Consider the following 24,329-nt stretch of genomic DNA (forward strand, 5'->3'; position numbering starts at 1 on the left):
GCGATATTTCAGTGTTTTTTTTTCATAAGGTTACGCCCTTCTTGTTTTACACTTCGTGCATGTGTACTGAATATTAGTAATGATGATAATGTGTATCATGCTGATTTGCACAGAGGCTCAGTAAATTTGCACTTAACAAGCCTAAACAGACAGCGAATGAGAGAGAGAGAGAGAGAGAGAGAGAGAGAGAGAGAGAGAGAGAGAGAGAGAGAGAGAGAGATCGGCTGATCGCGTGCGATTACCTGCGTCTGTCCTTCAGGCCGAGTCATATGTGAAAACAGATTGTCATGTCCAAGGAAAGCGAAATCTGTCTTAGCATCGACGCTCTGCTGGTCAGCTGAGGCTTTAAAAGTGGCGCACAAAGTTAAAATGATTTAAACAGCGTGTTTCATTAAAAATCTCTGAATGAATCATCGCTTTTGAACGTGTAGTTGAATGAACGGTTTAAAGGCTCACTCAAAGACAGTCTCTTGCCGCCACCTTAAGGCAAAACAATGAAAGTGCACTGACTGACGGCCTGTCTAGAACACGCAGGTGAAATATCACCAGAAAAAGTATCTTGTCAGTCAGATTCGAGGATCAGAACTAATTAACTGTTATTTATATATATATATATATATATATATATATGCTAACAACATACTAATGATCTTATTGTCAGGTTTATGTCTTGTTATGTGGACCGTTATTTTGTCTTCTGTTTACTTCACTTCCTGTTTCAACGCGATTTAGTTTCGGTTTGATTGGTTTCTGAATATGACCTCCTTATATCGTAACACTTACACACACAGATTATGTATATATATATATATATACACACACACACACATGCATATGCGGTAATACTGCATACCGCACTATTGAGCCACTCAAAATTACCGCAAGGGAAATTCCTTAACCGCGACAGCCCTACATTTCAGTCGACTTAAAGTCGATCTTTAGGAAATCTCAAACTTTATATCCATTTTTCATACTGAACATTACAATGCTGTAATGGCAAATTTCATTTAAAACAAAACATTTGGTAACACTTTAGTGTAGGGACCAATTCTCACTATTGACTAGTTGCTTATTATTAAAATATTGACTGTTTATTAGTAGTCATAAAGCACATATTCTGCATGACCATATTCTACATTCCTAATCCTACCCAATAACTAAACTTAATAACTACCTTATTAACTATTAATAGGCAGCAAATTAGGAGTTTACTGAGGCAAAGGTCGTAGTTAATCATTTGTAAAAGCGAGATTTGGACAATAAAATAAAGTGCGACCAGACATTCATCGGCCAAAACCTGAAAATAATTATTGGACAGAATCTGTTTAAATCAGCTCATCCTCTTTATATATATATATATATATATATATATATATATATATATATATATATATATATATATATATATATATATATATATATATATATATTTTTTTTTATTATTATTTTTGCACACAGTGTGTGTTAGATTTTCACTTCATTTTACAAAAAAAAAAAACCTGGAAAAAGTTAAAAAAAACTTTTTAAAGTTAGTCATGAAGAAACAGTTCTTCCGTATTGTGACGTACATTCGCTTCAAGTGTAGCTGATTATCTAAACAATCATCAAAACAACTAAAAGTGAATAAAATTAGTTACCATTAACACTATACTATGAATATTTTGAATAAAAATTTATATTTTGTCATTATTTAGTCACCCTCATGTCATTCCAAACCTGAATGAGTTTCTTTTTTATGTTGAACATAAAAGTTAATATTTTGAAGAATGCTGGTAATCAAACAGTTGATGGTCCCCGTTGACTTCCATAGTATTTCTTTACCTACTATCAAGAGTGTCCAAACTTTTTTTTTTTTTTTTAAAAGGGGCCAGATTCGATGAATATATGAATATGAAATATATATATATATATATATATATATATATATAAAAAAAAAAAAAACACATCTATATATCTCTATATATATGACATTAGCTTGAGTTGACAATAGCAGTAGCTTGAGTTTTGTTGACGTAAAAATCTGTAAATATTGACAACCTTAATTTGAATAATTATAATATATAGAATGGCTTTATGCTATTTAGTCTAACACATTTTGTATAAATAGAAAAGCCCAAAACTACTTATAACTTATCTGTAATTTGGCCTATATTTCATTACGTTCACTTAGCCTATATGTCTACATTAATAATATAAAATTTGCTATGAATATCCTACATTTCCTCCACAATACCACAGTTACTGTTACTACAGTAAATCCATAGGCCTAAATGTAGGTGATTTGTGGATCGAAATGTATTCTAACGGCATTGTTGTTGCAAAATGTTCCTCCTGTTTTCCGCGTCAGCGTTGCTAAGAATGTTATCGCCGTTTCATCTGCCTTTAAACTAGTTTAAATCACTGCAAAATCTGTGGTTTTCATCGGAAACCTCTGCTGCAAACGCTTCTCACAGTGCTGTTTAGTGCTTGCGTGATCGAGACCTGTCAGCAAGAAAACGCATTTGTTCTGAGCTCGCGCTGCGCTGTCTTTAAGCAGAGCTAACAAAGATCTGTGCAACGTGCTTCAAACGAGTCGAGCTCTTCCCCTTTTGGTGCGTTTAGGAATTCTTGTGCGTGAAAGAAATGGCAGTGCATATGAGTTATGAAATTATCACCACTTGCCTCTTACTGCTACATCTGGTCTAAAATTTAGTGCTTCCACCTTATGAAACTGCATATTTTGTAAATTATGCTTGGCGGGCCACATTTAATATATTTTAATAGACGAGCTGCGGGCAAGCTAAAATTCATTCAACATAGGACAGAAACTTACACAAGGTTTGGAACGACATGAGGGTGAGTAAATGACAATTTTCATTTTTGAAAATGCTACCAGTTGTTGGGAGATTGATGGAATATATTTTTGAAATGTATAGAGGTTTTGACAATTTTGAATGGAATATTTTGACAAAACAAATCACAAAAATAATTTACTGAAAGTATAAATATGGATTTCTAATAAAACAGAAAGCAATATAATCAGCAAAACAGGTTAAAATAGTTGGAATACAGAAGATAAACACCTTCTAGAGGTTGAACAAACATCGAACCTCAAATAAATGTCAAGGATCACATGCAGCAAACTCTTCCAACACGTTACTTTGGAAGGAAGCTACATCATGTCAGGAAAGATAGTCACGCTAACAAGTTAATCAAATATTCAGAGCGAGGGCAAAGGCTTCAAATAAGACATATCATGCTTATTTAACCAAGCTTTAAAAATCCGGTTCAACCAGACATCCAAAACAATCGTTTTTCTTGGAATAACCTTGGGGGAGGAAGTCAAAGTGTTTGAGAACTTCTGTAGAGCACCACAAGAAAAAAAAAAAAGACATTATAAACCTCAAAAAGGACTGGAATTACAAGAATAAACACAGGGTTTCTGCAGGTTTTTTTACGATGGCAATTTTAAGACTTTAGGACCTTTTTAAGACCAAATAAAGATTTAAAGAATAAAGTGAAGGGAACGCAATATATCAATACATTGTTTAAAGGTAAATGTCTAGGGAGCAAACAAAGAGTTGTTTTAGAAACTTCAAAGTTTGAAAGCGCAACCTCCAACCGATCTCCATTTTTTTTTTTTTTTTATTCATTTTACAAAAAGAATATAGAAAAAAAAAACCTTTCACTGCACCTTCTGATCACCCAGCAAAATAAAGGGGGATATTCTTCAGTATTTTTGGCTTGCTTTCCTGTACAAATGTCAAAAGATTCTTAAATCAAGATACGGTTATTTGAGAAGTAAAATGAGAGATAAGATAAGCCAAGTTTCTGTGAAACTTATCAAAATGAAGTGAGTTTGTCAACGGGCTCATGAACTTGATTCAAAAGTTTAAGCATAAACTCACTTTATTTCGTTCATCTTCTCAGAAAACAAGATTTCATTTGTTCACTTTGCATCGCTTGTACCTTGATTTAAGGATGTTTCGTAATTTGTATTGGAAAAAAAGTCAAAAATATACACATTTTTAGCGATGAATGCAACATTTAATGCCGTGACTATGAATTTAAGGCTTTCTTCTCTGATTTAACATCTTCTTAAGGCCTTAATTTGTGGAAATAAGACGTTCTAAGACCTTCCCAAGACCTGCAGAAGCATATTAACAAAACACAAATCTGTTGCTCTTTGAGAATGTGGCCTCATAAGCCCTGAGCGGTGACAACTTCCTCTCAGCTTTCAGACGGAGCGGTCGAGAGTTTACTGAGCTAGAAGCAGAAGGTTAACAGCGCTCGTTGGTCATGCAAGGCCCTCTTCCTCCACCGAGGCGTATCTTATTGCTGTCTTTCCTCTGCGAGTCTGGGCACAAAGGCTGGTTGTGTTGCACGAGCTTTCTAAGGACATGCGTTCTGTGAAGCGCTTTTATGGGTCAGCCCACACTACACAACAAGGCCCCATGACCGTGCCTGTTCATCTACGCAATTTGAGGATCCCTCTCGGTCCAAATCCGTCGTTTTTTTTTTTAAAAGCAACTTGGCGCAGGTCAGCCGGATTAACTGTTTTTGCCATTTTTGGGAACAGGATTGGCTTGTAAAACCACAACCTGATCAGAACAGGTTTCATTTTCGACGTTGGCGCATCATGGTCTCATCATGCCTGCCAAGGATCAGTAAAAGAGACACAACTAAAGAAGATAAAATCTGGACCTTCTTTGACTCCCCCAGTCATAAACTGGGATGCAAACACCGTCCTAAATAGATTTTGCAACCCGAGTTTCAAATTAAGCCTCTGATCTAATTATTTTCATAGCTACTGCATCTCTCCGATCTGAGAACAATGTAAGGACGAGTGTTATGAAACGCTTTACGCTACTGAAATATTCAGATATAATCTCTTAGGCTTAAATTGCTGACAATCTAGCTTTGCTTACAGCCACAAATGAGCTAATGGCTCTGACACCAAAACGAAAGCAAAGAGCAGCCTAATGGTCAGATCACGAGATGAATGTAAACTGACACTAGTGCAACTCAAAGACTCTTTAAAACACTTACTAATAATCATTGCTAATAAATTAACATGGATTGGAGACTTTCAGTAACAGTTTAATGGGTGGAAAAACCCCGCTACATTTGTTTTGTATAGTCTCATACCCTTGTCCAAAAATAAAAATAAAAATCACTTGTATTTTTATCCTTATAGTTCCCTTACCTATTGACCAATGAAATTCCATGACTTTTCCAGTCATTTGCTTATTATATATTACAGTTTTAAAAATTACAGATTATGCTAAATAAAGTCACAATTTTTAAATATTTGCAATATTTTCCACATTTTCCAAATTTATAAAAAATAAATTTACCATACGTTTGAAGCATATTTTTCCCCATGTAACCAAACAAATTAGAAAAATGTTCACTAATATATATATATATATATATGTGAACTACTTTTCCCACGTAAACAGGCAAAAACGGGGGATCCAAAAACACAATACAGATAATTATGACATGATTTTTAAAAAATATTATGACATGATTTTTTAAAAATATTTTAAAGCATCTCAATTATTACCCCCACATATAACTGAGCAGAAAATATAATATATATCACAATATATTCACATTATGTACGTAATGTTTTAAAAATATTTAAAATGTTATGCAACCAAGAAAACAACAACTAATTTTAAATATACTTTCAAATTTAAATTAATATTTCTTCCCTTATAACCAAGCAAAAACACATTATATAACTTTAAATATATTTTAAAATATATAAAGAACAGATTCATTCACTGTGTAATATTCCATGAAATTCCCTTATATTTCCACGACCGAAGGAACGCAGGATCCCATTAGAACTAATTAGAATTAGAGCATTCTTTTTAGGATTTTTTGACATGTTATGGAATATCCAACAATACTAAAAACACAATGCAGATCAACACGTGTAAGAATTACAGAAAGTGAAATCATGCACACGAATGACACAAGTAGTGAAAGCAACTCTCCTTTTTCGACTTCAACAGCATGTCAGCATCATTATGCATTAGATCCAAAAAAGCAATATGCGTTTATGTAAAACCTCATGCATCTTCTGGCCATAATTGACGGTCACAGCAGCTGTCAGCGACGCACTTACCCAGTAAGAGGAGTTTAAGCTCTCGTCTCGCATCTCGTTTGTCTCTCCGGAGCTGCTTGTCGATCTCGGCGTTGATTCTTTTGGACTCCTTCGCCTCTTCACTCATGCAACAGGCCATCATGGACTCCAGAGTCATCACCACAGCGTTTGGAGATCCCAACCCTGATTTGACACACTTCTACGGCCCGCTTCCCTTTGCAACCGCGTCGAAAGAGGAACAGGATGGATTTGGCGGAATGTTGTTTAAAAATGCAGGATGCCTTATGGTAGACGTAACGTTAAATCGATGAAGCAAAAGAGACCCCAGCCTGTTCATACAAACGCATCTATCAAGCAAGGCCAAAGACTGGATGAGATTGGAGGCCAGATGTGAATCTAAAGATCTCCCCTGCTATCAGACCCACTCGAGCCCTGTTTTTAGTATCTGTAATGACTACCAACCAGAGTCCCGGAGGGACACACTAGCCTGCCACGACATCCGTGCTGTCCTTTGCTGTCTCGCTAAGCTAACCGCCCCAGTGCCCAGACTCACCGCAACACTGTCCATCAGCTGCCCGGATCTCTAGCTAACACACGGCGACAGGTGGCAGAAGACAGCCATATGCGCTTTTAGAGACGCTGCGTGCGTATATAACACCGACTACAGTGCAAACATTTGATTTTGAGCATCCAAAATCCGAAAAGTTAATTAGCTAACGCACTAACTAGCTTAATTGGGTGGGCTAAGCTGCTAGCTAGCCGGAATCTTTATTTACACTACACGCGCTGATTTCACCGCTCATTTCTTTGCATCCGATTGGGCTTCAAGAATATTTCAAGTCCAAAAATTGGCGAAGGAAAATGACACAGGTGTGGGCTCCCAAAAAAAAATCGACGGAGTGAAAAAATTTCCAGATGATCGCACCGTCCAGTCCGGTGTGAGTCGCACACAAACCTGAAGCTGCGACAGCTGGAAAATGGAGCGTGAGTGACAGGGTGCCGAGCCAATCGGAGGAAGAAAGGAGCGAGGGGGCGGGGCCTGGAATGAGGCAAGGTTGGTGGAGGAGCGGCTGTGGAGCTCGCGGGGCGTGTCTCGCCACAAACCCTGCTATTCGACTGAATGGACAACGCCCATTCCCAGTCAAACATATCTGGAGAAGTTCTGTCCTCTAGATATTTTCATAAAACAGCTTTAATAGTTTTAATATAATATATAAAATCATATATATTCACATTCAAAGGTTTATTACTAAGGTCATTCAGAGACAAGTGGCGCGTCTGTTCCGTTTATTGTTAAAGTGACTTCTGAAAGGTGTTTTTATCATTAAACTGTACGAGAGAATTAACGTGCAGATTTGCAGGTGATTCCTAGCTCTTTATCGACACCGTGTGGGAAACTGCTTGGAAGATAAGAGTCCCAAATTGTTATAACTGGGTCCAGTATTTTATCTGGAGCTATTTAAATTAAAAGTTATTAGTACAGATCCTTTAGTGTAGGTGCTAGTTACTATTTCAGCACTTGACTATTACTCGCACTGTTACAAGTTCAGTTATCAGTTATTTTCTTTTCATTTCTATGTTGCAGCTGTTACTAATAAAATTGAAATAAAATAAAAAATCTATGCTGGTAACACTTTTTACTTCAGTAAATATTCCTCAGGGATTTTTTTTAATCAGTTTTTAAAATATGTGTAGGCACATACCTTAAAGGGATAGTTCACCCAAAAATGAAAATTCTGTTATTAATTATGTCGATCCTTTGTTCATCTTCGGAAAACAAGTTAAGATATTTTTGATGAAATCCGAGAGCTTTCTGACCGTCCATAGACTGAAACACAACTGACACATTCAAGGCCCAGAAAGGCAGTAAGGACATCATTAAAATAGTCCATGTGACATCAGTGGTTCAACCGTAATTTTATGAAGCTACGAGAATACTTTTTGTGCGCAAAGAAAACAAAAATAATGACTTTATTCAACAATATCTTCTCTAGAGAAAAATGGTTGAATAAAGTCACTATTTTTGTTTTCTTTTTGCATAAAAAGCATTCTTTGAACGTGGATGTGTCAGTTGCGTAATGTCTATGCAGGGTCAGAAAATGATTGGATTTCATAAAAAATATCTTAATTTGTGTTCCGAAAATGAATGAAGGTCTTACGGATTTGGAACAACATGAGGGCGAGTAATTAATGACAGAATTAACATTTTAGGGTGACCTAAAGTCCCTTTAAAGTTTTGACCAAGAAAAAGAAATAAATAAATTTTTGACAATGATGCTTATAATAATACTATTCTGCAATAAAACAAAACATACTAAAATGTTAAACCACAGGAAACCATTGTTTTGGTCAACTTAATTAACGAATTGTGACTAACAAATGAGACAACCGGTCCCAATATATTCCCAGTTCCCGGTTATACTCCACAGCTCTGCAAAATACCTGGCATTTTGTGAATTGCAGTGCGTATTGAGACTCACAGGTATGGCAATGAACAACCAAGATACTTGTAACAGTGTAGCTTATGGTGGCATTTTAAGGAACAGTTCACTCATACTGTCATGCAGGTTTGGTTGATGCAATATTCTATAATGCCAGTGCTGGGTTTTCAGACACGGAGAATATCTTAATGTGTAGGGATATAGTTTTCTGCTGCAATGCGGTCAGAGTTATCAATAAAGCTTTAAAACGTGTTATTATTATTATTGTTATCATTAATATCATCAGCATCAAAAACCATACCATGTGCAGTAGAATTGCATATGAAGGCATATTTTGCATAAAAATAAATACATAGAAAAAGAAAAGGAAACAGATATAGATTAAGATGTCAATCTTTGTGAAAGACACTTATACCATTCGCTTCTTCCCTCTATGGTAGGAAACTATATTGTGCTAAAGTACACAAGATTACTTATAAGATGAATGAGATAGAGTGGAGAAGTTTAATAAACTTTCTGATTAAATGAATCATCTCACCTAATAAAAGCAGTTTCATTTCTCTCCTTTTAAACCCTTCCTGCTTAGCAAGGATGAGGTCGATTTCCATATTTTTGGCGATGGCATCCCTCTCTTCTTTACATTTACATTTACATTTAGTCATTTTGCAGACGCTTTTATCCAAAGCGACTTACAATTTGGGGAACACATGAAGCGATTCATCTTGAAGAGGCAATTCGACAAAGGAAGTGCTTGTAACACCAAGTCTCAGGCATTGTTTAAATAAGTACAAGCTAGCAAGGGAAGGAATAAGTAAGGAGAAAGATTTTATTTGTCTTTAGACAAACAACAGATGCAACAGTAGTAGTTATCCTCCATTTTTGCAGTAGAAATGTTACAACTACAAATGAAAGATTATAATGGTCAGCATGATTTTTTTTAATGCAAGACACTGCAGGTGAATAGGGTAAAAAAAATTAACTTAATAGTTATCGCCTTACTTAACCAGTTGATTGATTACATTGATAATTGCAAAAAAAATGTGTATAACAAGTTTTCTAAAATGTTAGGTTTAAATATGCAAATGAGGCATTATTTAATAAAATTGGCATACATTTCTAGTACAAAAGTCTAAACGTCAGTTTCAAAATTCTTGTTTAATTTTTTTTACAAATTAGAGTCAAAGGTTTTTACAGAGGGACTTATTTTGGGTATCTCATTTTGTCACTAATTCAGAAAATACTTCGAACAGACAGAAAACACTATATTTTCGCAATTTTAGGGGGATTCAAGTGTTGTAAGCAAATTATACAGGTGCTGGTCATATAATTAGAATATCATCAAAAAGTTGATTTATTTCACTAATTCCATTCAAAAAGTGAAACTTGTATATTATATTCATTCATTACACACAGACTGATATATTTCAAATGTTTATTTCTTTTAATTTTGATGATTAGAGCTTACAGCTCATGAAAGTCAAAAATCAGTATCTCAAAATATTAGAATATTTACATTTGAGTTTGAATAAATGACCATCCCTACAGTATAAATTCTGGGTATCTCTTGTTCTTTGAAACCACAATAATGGGGAAGACTGCTGACTTGGCAATGATCCAGAAGACGAACATTGACACCCTCCACAAAGAGGGTAAGTCACAGAAGGTCATTACTGAAAGGTGTGGCTGTTTACAGAGTGCTGTATCAAAGCATATTAAATGCAAAGTTGACTGGAAGGAAGAATTTGGGTAGGAAAAGGTGCACAAGCAACAGGGATGACTGCAAGCTTGAGAATACAGTCAAGCAAAGCTGATTCAAACACTTGTGAGAGCTTCACAAGGAGAGAACTGAAGCTGGAGTCAGTGCATCAAGAGTCACCATGTTCAGATGTCTTAAGGAAAAGGGCTACCAAGCCACTTCTGAACCAGAGACAACGTCAGAAGCATCTTACCTGGGCTGTGGAGAAAAAGAACTGGACTGTTGCTCAGTGGTCCAGAGTCCTCTTTTCAGATGAAAGTAAATTTTACATTTCATTTGGAAATCAAGGTCCCAGAGTCTGAAGGAAGAGTGGAGAGGCACAGAATCCATGTTGCTTGAAGTCCAGTGTGAAGTTTCCAGAGTCAGTGATGATTTGGGCTGCCAAGTCATCTGCTGGTGTTGGTCCACTGTGTTTTCCGATGTCCACAGTCAACGCAGCCATCTACCAGGAAATTTTAGAGCACTTCATGCTTCCTTCTGTTGACAAGCTTTATGGAGATGCTGATTTCATTTTCCAGCAGGACTTGGCACCTGCCCACACTGCCAAAGGTACCAAAAGCTGGTTCAATGACCATAGTGTTACTGTGCTTGATTGGCCAGCAAACTCGCCTGACCAGAACCCCATAGAGAATCTATGGGGTATTGCCAAGAGGAAGATGAGAGACACCAGACCCAACAATGCAGATGAGTTGAAGGCCACTATCAGAGCAATCTGGGCTCTCATAACACCTGAGCAGTGCCACAGACTGATCGACTCCATGCCACGCCGCATTGCTGCAGTAATTCAGGCAAAAGGAGCCCCAACTAAGTATTGAGTGCTGTACATGCTCATACTTTTCATTTTCATACTTTTCAGTTGGCCAAGATTTCTAAAAATCCTTTCTTTGTATTGGTCTTAAGTAATATTCTAATATTTTGAGATACTGATTTTTGACTTTCATGAGCTGTAAGCTCTAAACATCAAAATGAAAAGAAATAAACATTTGAAATATATCAGTCTGTGTGTAATGAATGAATATAATATACAAGTTTCACTTTTTGAATGGAATTAGTGAAATAAATCAACTTTTTGATGATATTCTAATTATATGACCAGCACCTGTATATGAACAAATCCCTCGGTAAAAACCTGCGAGATATAGATCGGGATAAAGTTTGGTGTGTGTAAGTGCTACTGAAGTGGACATTTATGGCTCAGTGTAGGAGAAAATAACTCATTTATTGTTGAGAAAACAGCCTTTAAAATATGTATTGTAATTGAAATCTATTGACACAAATAGATAAAGTGCTATAAAAGAAACACTTAACAGCGTCTTTAGGATGCTTTCTTTCCACTAGTCTGAAAAAAAAAACATTTTATGAAAAACCAAAAAGCCCAAAATGTCAAAATTGACCGGTGCATGAAAAAAACAGTGTTTTTGCCTGCACTGTCTCCCCTTAAGAGCCATTGTATTGAAAGCCCATTGATTTTTATAGCCTCTGGAAGTAATTTATTTATTTTTGGTCTGAAAATTACTTATTCAGTATTAATTACGTTTAATTGTAAAATGACAACGATATTACAGTCAAAATCGACAGGCTATTCAGGTTAACCTAGGTTGTATGTGATAGGCTATTAAGTAAATAAGCTGAACTTTTTACTAATAGGCACCACTTATACTATGACAAGTAACCACAAGTTTCTAATAAAATAATATAGACATATTTCTTCATCTCTGACTGTTATGCAGTTGTGGAAGTTCTTCAGTGTACAACAAACAAACAGTCAGACATACATGGTCACCATATTAAACAACAATTAAAAGTAAACAAAGAGTAGCACTCACCTTCAGTCGTAAAACTTTATTTCACAGAAGATGTAAACAATATATATGTATTATAAGATGAATATATCCATCTTCCTTGAAATAAACGCTGGATATGCCGCCTTGAAGGAATTTTCTTAAACTATTTTCTGTCAAATGTGTCCCGTTCGTTCTCTACAGACAAACTAGTTAGGCTTACATTTCCACAAAGTCTGCTTTATACCAGATATGTTGCAAAGCAGAAGAGAACCAATAAGAAGTCAGAGGATTGAATTCTGACACACAGGCTCTGTCCTGACATTATTCCTCCAAGTTTAGTAACTATTTAGCTGCTCATAGTGTTTAGTATCTGTTTATGTTGATTTATCAGGTTACTTGGTGGGTTCCCAGGTGAAAAAGAAATATATTTAAATTGTGCTTTTTTCAGACACACTTAATATATTTATATTATACTATACTAAGTGCATATTAAAGGGATAGTTCACCCAAAAATGAAAATTCTGTCATCATTTACTCATCCTGAAGTAGTTCCAAACCTGTATGAATGTCTTTGTTCTGCTGAACACAAAGGAGATATTCTGAAGAATGTGGGAAACAGAGCAGTTCTGGGGCACCATTGACTTCCATAGTATTTTTTTTTTCCTACTATGGAAGTCAATGGTGCCCCAAAACAGCCTGGTTACAAACTTTCTTCAAAATATCTTCCTTTGTCTTTGGCAGAACAAAGACATTCATACAGGTTTGGAACTACTTGAGGGTGAGTAAATGATGACATAATTTTCATTTTTGGGTGAACTATCCCTTTAAATGTATTATTTTGAAACAACTTTAAGTATATTAAGTGTATTTCAAGATATGTTTAAGTTCAATTTGAATCTATTTGTAATATATTTAATATATTGAAATTGTGTTAAATTGGAACCACTTTAAGTATATTTAGTGCAATTTAAGTGTATTTCTTAAAATACATTTAAAATGTACTTGAAATACAAGTATGTTTATAGTATATTTGTATTACTACAAACATACTCAAGTACATTTTAAAACATTATACAAAAAACATTATAATAAATGAAAAAAAAAAGACAAATGCTATGGAAAAGCCATCTTATCCATTTGTAGAACATTTCAGTTATACCTGTATTACTGAAAAGTTAAGAATTTTACGTCAATTAATAAATAAAAATTACAATGCAATTTTCTGAAGAAAAAAAAACATAAAAATTTACAGAAAAACTAAGTGCAGAAGTGAATAGATGTGTGTGCAAAGACTGAAGATGATAAAGTTCAAGCAACAGAATAGGGAGGGATGGAGGGGGTTTTGGAGGTGGACGAGGAGATGGTGTAGGAATGGCAAAGGTGCGGGATGATGGCAGGATGTGGTGAAGGGATGGTGATGGGAGGATGACGATGATGCCCTGGCGGCTTAGATGGAGTTTGGCACATGGCACAGACCCAGAGCATCCCAGTGCTGACAATACACGGCGGAGTCGAGGGAGGGAGGAGCCAAGATGTAGATGGAGGGCCGATGGAGCTGAGCGTCGTCGCAGGTTCCGGAGACCTGGGCACAGCCTAGTCGTCCTGGCATACAATATTTTGCACAAGTGCCTTGCAGCTTTAGAAAAAAACAAAACAGAAACAAAATTAGATAATGGATTTTTACATGAATGATTAAAAGGAAGCACAAATTAGCCACCTGGAATGGACACATTGCTAACATTTTTCTTCCAAGATTGACCGAATCATCCTCCATTAGGCCTGATTCAAAAATCTCTATAACAGAGGTGAAACGATATTAAAATATACTTACTATTCCTTTGCTTGTCTCTGCACTCAGATTTCAGTTTGTCTTCTATAGCAGCTGATCTGAAAAACAACAAATGTTAATATTTCTCACACGCACAAAAAAAGGCAAATGATGATTGATGATTTGTTTACTACTTAAGAATGACAGAACAATGTACCTGGTCGGAAATATAGTCAAAAACCTTCCCAGCCTCAGCAGTTTCAGATATACTGTATGCTCTTATAAGCAACCCTTCTTACAATTTAATCTTTGTTCTTATCTGTAATGAGAAATATACAGTGAGGAAAATAAGTATTTGAACACCCTGCTATTTTGCAAGTTCTCCCACTTAGAAATCATGGAGGGGTCTGAAATTGTCATCGTAGGTGCATGTCCACTGTGAGAGAGATAATCTAAAAAAAAAATCCAGAAATCACAATGTATGATTTTTTAACCATTTATTTGTATGATACAGCTGCAAGTAAGTATTTGAACACCTGAGAAAATCAATGTTAATATTTGGTACAGTAGCCTTTGTTTGCAATTACAGAGGTCAAACGTTTCCTGTAGTTTTTCACCAGGTTTGCACACACTGCAGGAGGGATTTTGGCTCACTTCTCCACACAGATCTTCTCTAGATCAGTCAGGTTTCTGGCCTGTCGCTGAGAAACACAGAGTTTGAGCTCCTTCCAAAGATTCTCTATTGGGTTTAGGTCTGGAGACTGGCTAGGCCACGCCAGAACCTTGATATGCTTCTTACAGAGCCACTCCTTGGTTATCCTGGCTGTGTGCTTCGGGTCATTGTCATGTTGGAAGACCCAGCCTCGACCCATCTTCAATGCTCTAACTGAGGGAAGGAGGTTGTTCCCCAAAATCTCGCAATACATGGCCCCGGTCATCCTCTCCTTAATACAGTGCAGTCGCCCTGTCCCATGTGCAGAAAAACACCCCCAAAGCATGATGCTACCACCCCCATGCCTCACAGTAGGGATGGTGTTCTTGGGATGGTACTCATCATTCTTCTTCCTCCAAACACGTTTAGTGGAATTATGACCAAAAGTTCTATTTTGGTCTCATCTGACCACATGACTTTCTCCCATGACTCCTCTGGATCATCCAAATGGTCATTGGCAAACTTAAGTCGGGCCTGGACATGTGCTGGTTTAAGCAGGGGAACCTTCCGTGCCATGCATGATTTCAAACCATGACGTCTTAGTGTATTACCAACAGTAACCTTGGAAACGGTGGTCCCAGCTCTTTTCAGGTCATTGACCAGCTCCTCCCGTGTAGTTCTGGGCTGATTTCTCACCTTTCTTAGGATCATTGAGACCCCACGAGGTGAGATCTTGCATGGAGCCCCAGTCCGAGGGAGATTGACAGTCATGTTTAGCTTCTTCCATTTTCTAATGATTGCTCCAACAGTGGACCTTTTTCACCAAGCTGCTTGGCAATTTCCCGTAGCCCTTTCCAGCCTTGTGGAGGTGTACAATTTTGTCTCTAGTGTCTTTGGACAGCTCTTTGGTCTTGGCCATGTTAGTAGTTGGATTCTTACTGATTGTATGGGGTGGACAGGTGTCTTTATGCAGCTAACGACCTCAAACAGGTGCATCTAATTTAGGATAATAAATGGAGTGGAGGTGGACATTTTAAAGGCAGACTAACAGGTCTTTGAGGGTCAGAATTCTAGCTGATAGACAGGTGTTCAAATACTTATTTGCAGCTGTATCATACAAATAAATAGTTAAAAAATCATACATTGTGATTTCTGGATTTTTTTTTTTAGATTATGTCTCTCACAGTGGATATGCACCTACGATGACAATTTCAGACCCCTCCATGATTTCTAAGTGGGAGAACTTGCAAAATAGCAGGGTGTTCAAATACTTATTTTCCTCACTGTATATTAGAAAATAAAGTCAATAAGGTTGTCAAGCTTGAACAAATATAAACTATATATATAACTGATAATGAGCTCGCAGCAGAGAGCTTCGTAAATCAAATATGATGTGTGTGCAAATGTCCCTTGAATGTGAATAAGTCTAAATTTAAACAGTATTATACTGTATAGAGCGATTGAGTTTTATCTCGCCCAAAGTTGTGCACACATCACTCCAGTGATGAGCTGATCTGCGTTACGCTTGCTGCAGTAACCATTGAAATTGGCTTCATACTGGTAAAAAGGGTCTGAGCCGAGTGCCCAGAGTTTAACAGCCCTGTCAATGCTGGTAAAAATTTGAATTGGCCAGTAAAATTAATTGCAGACTCAATGCTTACAAAATTGTACATGTAGGCTACCAATCCTGTAAACACAGGATTATAGTCTAACGTTACATCTTTAAAAAAATGCATTAAACATGAAAACTGTCTTGTGCTGTTTATTTTCCGTTTATCTTGCATAAAGAACGGCTGCTCAGCAATTTAAGTATTAACCTGACACAAATGGAAATAAATAAAGTTTAAATAAGCCCAAACAAGGAACTGAATTGGTGGGTGGGGGGCTTTACGTCCTCTCACTCGGAGTTCCGCAATCGGGCCGCGTTAAAACCGAGCGCTCGCAGAGCAATCGGACCTAGATTCATGCCAAGGATCGGCCGAGTGTTTTAGCCTTAATCGGGCCGCTCTCGGCCCGCACAATTTTTGCTACCTGGGAAAGAGACACAATCGCTCTATACAGTATAATACTGTTTAAATTTAGACTTATTCACATTCAAGGGACATTTGCACACACATCATATTTGATTTACGAAGCTCTCTGCTGCGAGCTCATTATCATACGAACCAATCAGAGCCGTTCAATGGCTCTGTAACCAATCAGGTTTAGTCTGTGTTGTTTGAATTTAAACACAAATAAACGTTTTTTTTTTTTTTTAAGATATGATGTTGAAATCCTTGTGGGAATTTCAGAAATATATATTAGAAAATAAAGTCATCAAGCTTGAACAAATTTATAAACACCTAGCTTATAACAATTAATGTATCATACTGAACAACAGCCTAATCAACCAAAGTAGCATAACCCATATTAAACAACATATTTTAAATATTGCAATGGTTAATAATATTTGACAAAGGTTTGTACATTGTAAATGTTAAAAATGTTTTTCAAAATATCGTACTTTTCCAAATATTAAAATTATAAATACATAAATAGGCTATTTAAAATATAACCATGTGTAGGCCTACTGCAATATAAAATACACTAAAAACCTACTAAAAGTGTAAGCATTTTATGTTCTTACACAAAGTACACATAAAATATACTTTAAGTAAGGGTAACATAGCCTATGTTTTCTGTAAATACACTAAAACGTCACTAAAAGTATGCTTGTGTTTAGTATATTCCTTAAAAGTGTAACTAAGAATATATTTATTAACATAGTATTTCTACTATACTTTTTAGAAATATAGTAATAGTGTGCTTGTGTTTAGCATATTTCTTAGAAGTATAACTAAGCATATATTTAATATAAAAGTACTTCTAGTATACTTTTTAGGAATATATTACTTTTTAGAAATATATTAAAATGCAATTCAATATATTTTTAATGCACTTCAAATAAGCATGTTGGGAATACAAATGTATTATAAACATACTACTTGAATTTCAAGTATATTTTTAATACATTTAATACTACGTCTTTTTCACCTGGGTTGTCATACTGAGAAGTTGTTTTATATATTGTGTCTGATTGTCATGTTTGTTTGACAGTTTATTAGTAACGTTTTCTGTTGATCAAAAATAATGTCCATTCAAATGAAAAGTCCATTCAGCGTAAGATTGGGGTAAGATACCCCCTGGGGCAAGATGATCCCCCTATCTTTATATTTTTCTCTTGACCATCTATGGTCAAGAGATAAATATGTATTTTAAACAGATCTATTGTTTTGTTTTATTTTAATTTTTTTCCTATGGTCTGCAGTTCCTTCTACTTCCATCAGAGGTCATCAAACTGTTTTTTTTGTTTTTTAAGTCTAGCAAGGCAGAAACTTACATCCTTGTTATTCTCCTCCAGAACTTCTTGCTGAGAGAAGCTAGTGAGTGATGTCACATCCTCAAAGCAATGGATCCACTTCCTTTTCTGTCTCATCCAATAGAAAAGTAGATGAGACGACTGAACTTGATTTCTGGTCTGTCTGTATTTTCAGGATTGTAGATGTCGGGGGTCATAGATCATAGAGAAGGAAGTGGATCCCCGTTGCTTTGAGAATGTGATATTAATCATATTTGTAGCAAATATGACCAAGTTTGTTGGAGAATAGCAAGATTGTAAGTTTCTGCTTTTCTCCATCCTTCTTTTGTTGGCGAAAGGAAGAGACTACCTAAAGGAAAAGCGTGTGTTTATTTGTTTTTGTTTTATTACATGCCATTTCAAAAATGTTCCTGCAGAATATTTGGGAGTCCAATCACATAATACAATTTTTTAGCCAAATTTCAAGTTTTGCACTGTGGGATACAGTTCCTTTTTAAGGTACACAGAACCGTATGGAAGAGAGTTTGTTGCTGTTCTACACGACCATCCACTCAACATGGTTTGCTAATTCCTTCATCATCCTCTTCTTGAACAAAAAGGACATCCTGGCTGAGAAGATTCAGTTCTCAGATTTAAAAATGTACTTTCCTGAAGTTACTGGCAGAATTATAGGCCTATGTGTGATCTCAGATTGTTTGACACATGCTCTTCCATCCCTTTTCTTTGTGCTTTGGCGCCACCTTCAGGCAAGCGTGGGGATATTCATGATGCCATGCTGTTCTTCAGAAATTTATATACACAAAAAGTGGTTTCCTACGAGGAAAAGAACTCCAAAAGCATATAGTGTCACTTCATCTGTGCCACAGACACCATAGAAACACTTAAATTCTTCATTGGCATGAAAAACTTTGTCATCATCTATTGCCTAAATAAGTATAAAATGCTCTGATGAGCCCCCGGTGCACCTTCAGTTTCACTCACCATCAGACTATATCAATGCCAATCCATCTTCACTTAAAGACACTACTATTTTTTTAAGATTTATTTTAGGCATTTTGAGCTGCACTATATGTTGGCACATTGCCCACGAGACTATTGGCGCCACTGCTGTTTTATAAAGCCTTTCAATTCTATTGTATATATTAAAAATGTCTTGGTTAGTTGCTTTTGTACTTAAATCTGCAGTCCGTAAGTTTTGCCTTTGTCGCCATCTCTGTTTGAAAGCCTGCAGCTATTTGCAGAATTATCTTCCTTGGGTGGGTTGTGTGCCGGCATGGCTCCAGCGCGGATGAATGTAATGTTTTGAGGAGTATGTGTGGCTGTCAGTCACCGCACCGGTGTGGATGTTTACTGTACTTCACAATCACAGATTCTAGCTTACATATGGGAATATATGACCCAAATAAAAATTTTCACAAGATATTGTCATCTGAACAAGTACGTAACAAATCTGCCACATTTGTTCTGACCATCTGTGGAAAAAAGCATTACAATAAATCGCGCTACCAATGGTGATTAAATGTGACGATCACTTAGCTCATATCACATCAAACCATGCAAATTGTTAATGTTAACAACATCAGCATTGCATGACTGTGTGTGCATTAGGGGTCCGTGTACCTTCGGATAATTCGTTTTTTGATTTAATATTGAAATCTGAAAAATGAAAAAACGCCACCTTTTCGTTTTCATTTGTTCAAACAAAGCGAAAAATCAAGAATTCGGCTTCATTTTTCGTTTTACTTTCAGGGACAGAAAAGGGATAAACTACTTGAATATTCGATCTCTACAAGTGGGCGGAGTGAAACGCCCCTCTCCGCTGATTGGTCTACCAAACATTACAACATAATAATAGTCATAAAAACATAATAAAAGTCCTCCGCTACTATGTATTCTTAAAGTGTTTATTTCTACTACATTTGATCTCTTTCTTCAACAAACAGCCAGATTAAGGAATGGCTTGACACAAACAATACCGAGGCAGAGCCTAGACAGAGATTTCTTTTGTGTAGGCTTAAATTCTGCAACCTACCCCTGAAATCTCATAAATATTAATTTAATTCGTACCTGCACACACAACTACCTACTAGCCTACATCTTTGGCACGGCCGCCTGATTTATTATAGCTAACCACCCTGCTGAAAAAAACAATAGAACCCTGCCCAAAACACAATAGAAAATGTAATGGATTTAATGGTTATGATGGGAATTGTATTGGTGTTAATGGAAACTATAGTGGTGTCTACTGGTATGTGATAGATTCTATTGGTGGGATGTTAAATCCTATTGAAAATGCCCAAAACACACTACAAAAGGAATTTTGTAATGGTTTTACTGGAAAAAGCTAATGGTTCATAATGGTATTTTAATGTAAACCACTGGAATTTCTGTGATGGTTTCTAATGGGCTTCTATTGTTTTTTTTTTTTTAGTAGGGCACCTATTAAAATCTGTGTGGCAAAACTGCGCAACGTATGGGAAGCCAAACAACCCAAAAGTGGGAGAAACAGTGCGATATTAAAGAGTTTGCGCCGCGCTGTCCTGTCATAGGCTCAATGGACCGAGCGGCACGACCGACTCTACAGCGCAGGGAGGACGTGTTTGCTAGCGCCACCGAACTGACAGCGCAGCGCGAACATAAGAAGTTCGTATTTTTCCTGCACGTTAACATAATGAAGATCAGTATTAAGTTAATAACCCTAAAATAAATGCAGTGCAAAATTCAAAATACATCATATTGAATTTACATACAATTTACAATTTTGAAAAGAGTTTGTTTTTAAATCAATTAATTAAATTTTATTTATTTATTTATTTAATATGTAGCGTAGAGAAAAGCCTGACAAACGTAGCCATTATATAAAATTGCACTGTTAAAGTTAAAGAACATTACCTTGGATGTTCCCTGGTCTTTAGAGACCAAAAAAAAAAAAATAAAATAAAAAAATTCCCTGGACCACAAAAAGCAAGGGTATGTTTGCAGCAATAGCCAACATTGTATGGGTCAAAATTGTCAATTTTTTCTTTTATTCCAAAAATCATTAGGATATTACTGTAAGTAAAGATCATCCATGAAGATATTTTGTAAATCCCCAAATAAATCAAAACTTAATTTTGATTAGTAATATATGCTAAGAACTTCATTTGGACAAAAGCGATTTTCTCAATATTTAGATTTTTTTTTTTTTTTTTTTTTTTTGCACCATCAGATTCCAGATTTTCAAATTCAAATTTTTTGGTTGTTTGGCTTCCCATACAACGCACTGCAGCGGAGATTGTATTAGCGCAGACCACTATAAATGTATTTATTCGTGTTAAAACCATGGCTAATTTTCGTAAGGAACATGGAAACTCAGAGAGAATATTAGATGCGTTGATGGTGGTGAAATTATTACCGACATTAAAACACGTTATTAACATCAACAGCCGGAGTGCTGATGTCTTTTCAGGGGCATAGCTGTCCGTCAATTATGATAATTTGCATTTAGCCGCAAACATGAGGTGTGAGCACCGAGTTCACCTTCAAATCATGACGTCAAATTCACATTTCACTAAAACAGCACCATGGAGGAACAAATAGTCCCATGCCAGTGGGATAACAATATGATTTGCTATAAAGTGCTCTGTGAATAAAACTCAAAATAGAAAAATAGCTAATAGATGTGATGTGAAGGTAAATTACACAAAGTCATATCTTGTCATATCTGTCATATTATTTAGGTTCCTCCATTGTCCAAAACGTAGCGTATTGTCTAAAACAAAAGTTATGACTCGTCGCGCGGCTTTGCCACACAAATTTTGATAGGTGGCTATATAATAAAACAGGCGGTGTGCCAGAGGACTGAAAGGTTCTGCCTCGGTACGGTTTGTGTCAAGCCATTGGTTAATCTGGCTGTTTGATGAAGAGAAAGAGACCAAATGTAGCAGAAATAAACATGTTAAGAATCTGTAGAAGCAGAGGACTATTATTATTATTTTTAAGGACTATTATTATGTTGTAATGTTTGGTTGACCAATCAGCGGAGAGGGGCGTTTCACTCCGCCCACTTGTAGAGATCGAATATTCAAGTAGTTTATCCCTTTTCTGTCCCTGAACGTAAAACGAAAACTGAAGCCGAATTCTTGATTTTTCGTTTTGTTTGAACAAATGAAAAACGAAAAATGTGGCGTTTTTCATTTTTCAGATTTCAATATTAAATAAAAAAACGAATTATCCGAAGGTACACGGACCATCAAACCGTGCCATCATCAGTTCTTCTGCAGTTCTGCTCAGCAGAATACTAGTCCTCTGCAGTTGTAGGGTTTCTTAAACAGTTTTATTGCAACTACATTTCATCTTTTTCTCATCAAACAACCAGACTAATGAATAGCTCGACACAACCCGTTCCTGTGGCAAAACAAATACATAAATGATTTAAAAATTAAGAATAAATCTAAAAGATAATTAAAAAATTATTTTTCTATGAATAATTAATAAAATGTTATACATAAAAAATACAATTTCACAATTTTTATGAATTTTTTGCACCAATTTAAGAAAGATTGGATCTTGCACTGTAATGTATTGTCAGTCTCATTAGGTCTGTGATACAGTATCTGTAGATTTATGCCCAGTGGGTCCAGGAACAGGACATACATCAAATAACGCAGCTGCAGAGGAATCATGCACATATTATTTGTCACCTATGGGCAGACAAAGGCATTAGGATCTATTACAGTCGACTCAGAGTATCAGCTACTAGACTCCATTAAGTAGTAAGTGCTTAACGGTTCCTGTCAATTCCTGTCTTTTACTGACTTTGTGAATATTTCATCTTCTCTTTTTCTGATGCCACTGACAATTCCTGTAATTACTGTTATGCAAATAAGGCCTTCATAAGCAATTCTGTCATATGGTGTGGTTTTTGATCAAAGTAAGGATATGATTAATAATAACAAATATGTTTTTAAAGTTTTATTGAAAACATGGCCTGCATTGTAACCAAAGACTACATCCCAACATATCAAGATGTTCTCTATATCCGATCTCCCACTGACAGCAACTCTCAGGTATTGCAACGATCAAAAGAATCATTCAAAAGAATCATTAAAAAGAGGATTCAAATTGTTCTTCAATAGAGTTTGAATGTGATTGGTAACAATGTACCTTGTCTTATTATAAGAGGATCATTTTAGGGTTTTTGTATTTTTCCTTAAAAGATCTGACATGCTTTTAGATTCATTTTTCATTTCAAAAGGCTGAACAGGTGTGTGCAGACATTTTATTCCTATTGTAAATCATACTCCATTTTATGCTTCAAATTTAGTAAACATTTAACTATAAGATACCCAGATGACTAACTACATCTCCCATAATGCTGTGTGCTCAGCTGACATCTTTCTCAACTTGATCAGACAGCCAAAAGTTAAGACATTTTTGCACCGTATTAACCATGCTTCATGAGGTGGCATACAAGTAATGCAAAAGTGGCAGTCCTTTTGCAATCCTTGCTGTCCACTATATTCTCTTCCAAACACAGCCACGCTCTGAATTCAGAATAACTGTGTAAATGTACTAGCGTACAGTACTACCACCTTTTAAATCTGTTTGTTCTTATATGTCTCTAGTCTTTTCTGTGTAATACTGATAAATCTGTATACTTTTCCTCTCTTTTTCTCCAGAACCGTATGGAAGAGAGTTTGTCGCTGTTCTACACAACCATCCACTCACCGTGGTTTGCTAATTCCTTCGTCATCCTCCTTTTAAACAAAATGGACATCCTGGTTGAGAAGATTCAGTTCTCAGATCTAAAAACATACTTTTCCACATTTGAAGGTAATTTGGTGCAAACTGAGTGAAGTAAAAGGTACCAATATATGTGAGATCAGTTATTTCGTTATTCCTGATTCACACTTTCTGTTTGGTGCCACCTTCAGGCAAACGTTGCCATGCAGTTCACTGCACAGTTATATGAACAGAAAGCTACTAACAACGAGACAGAGGACAAAAGAGTGGTTTACCCTCATTTCATCTGCGCCACAGACACATAGACACCCGTGCACTCTTCCACACTGCGAAACATGCTTTCATGTTACAGTTATTACAAAAGTATGAAGTGTTATAATGAGCCCAAACTGCACCTTCAGTGGCTCAGACTGTATTGATTTCCATTCCATTCAAAGACACTACTGTTTTATAAAGAAACGTTTCCATGCTCAACAGCTGAATAAATGTTTTATTACTGATGACAGAGCATGCTTGAAAGAAATGTAATTAAGGGTTAATTTTTACTACACATACTTTGTTAAAAATATATATTATAAATGCTCTAACTTTTGGGGTCCATTTGCAGATGTTTATCTACACAGCGATATATATGAAGTCATTTTTATTCAGGTGTAATGTACAAAATCAACACACTGTAAAATAATCAAGTGATACTGCAATTCTGAATTTCACTAACATCAGTAGGGAAGTTAGGCATCAATAATCAG

General features: G+C 36.1%; 1 protein-coding gene and 1 long non-coding RNA gene across 3 annotated transcripts in view; both read right to left on the minus strand.

Annotated features, from left to right (window-relative positions):
* LOC131529876 (guanine nucleotide-binding protein subunit alpha-11) overlaps positions 1–7,079 on the minus strand; it is a 28,188-nt gene extending 21,109 nt beyond the window's left edge. Inside the window, exon 1 of one of the 2 annotated variants that reach the window (XM_058759841.1) lies at positions 6,119–7,079. In XM_058759841.1, the coding sequence (XP_058615824.1) occupies positions 6,119–6,254 (136 nt within the window). In that variant the 5' untranslated portion in view covers positions 6,255–7,079. The remainder of the gene's footprint in view (positions 1–6,118) is intronic. The other variant, XM_058759840.1, reaches the window with a different exon arrangement.
* Positions 7,080–13,420: 6,341 nt separating this feature from the next.
* LOC131529660 (uncharacterized) lies at positions 13,421–14,136 on the minus strand. Its single transcript, XR_009268164.1, has 3 exons — positions 14,064–14,136; positions 13,910–13,965; positions 13,421–13,714 (listed from the first exon to the last, which is right to left on the minus strand). It is a non-coding gene; the product is annotated as an uncharacterized LOC131529660 (long non-coding RNA).
* Positions 14,137–24,329: the final 10,193 nt, after the last annotated feature.

Source organism: Onychostoma macrolepis, chromosome 22 (assembly GCF_012432095.1).
Source record: "Onychostoma macrolepis isolate SWU-2019 chromosome 22, ASM1243209v1, whole genome shotgun sequence".
NCBI classification, from domain to species: domain Eukaryota; kingdom Metazoa; phylum Chordata; class Actinopteri; order Cypriniformes; family Cyprinidae; genus Onychostoma; species Onychostoma macrolepis.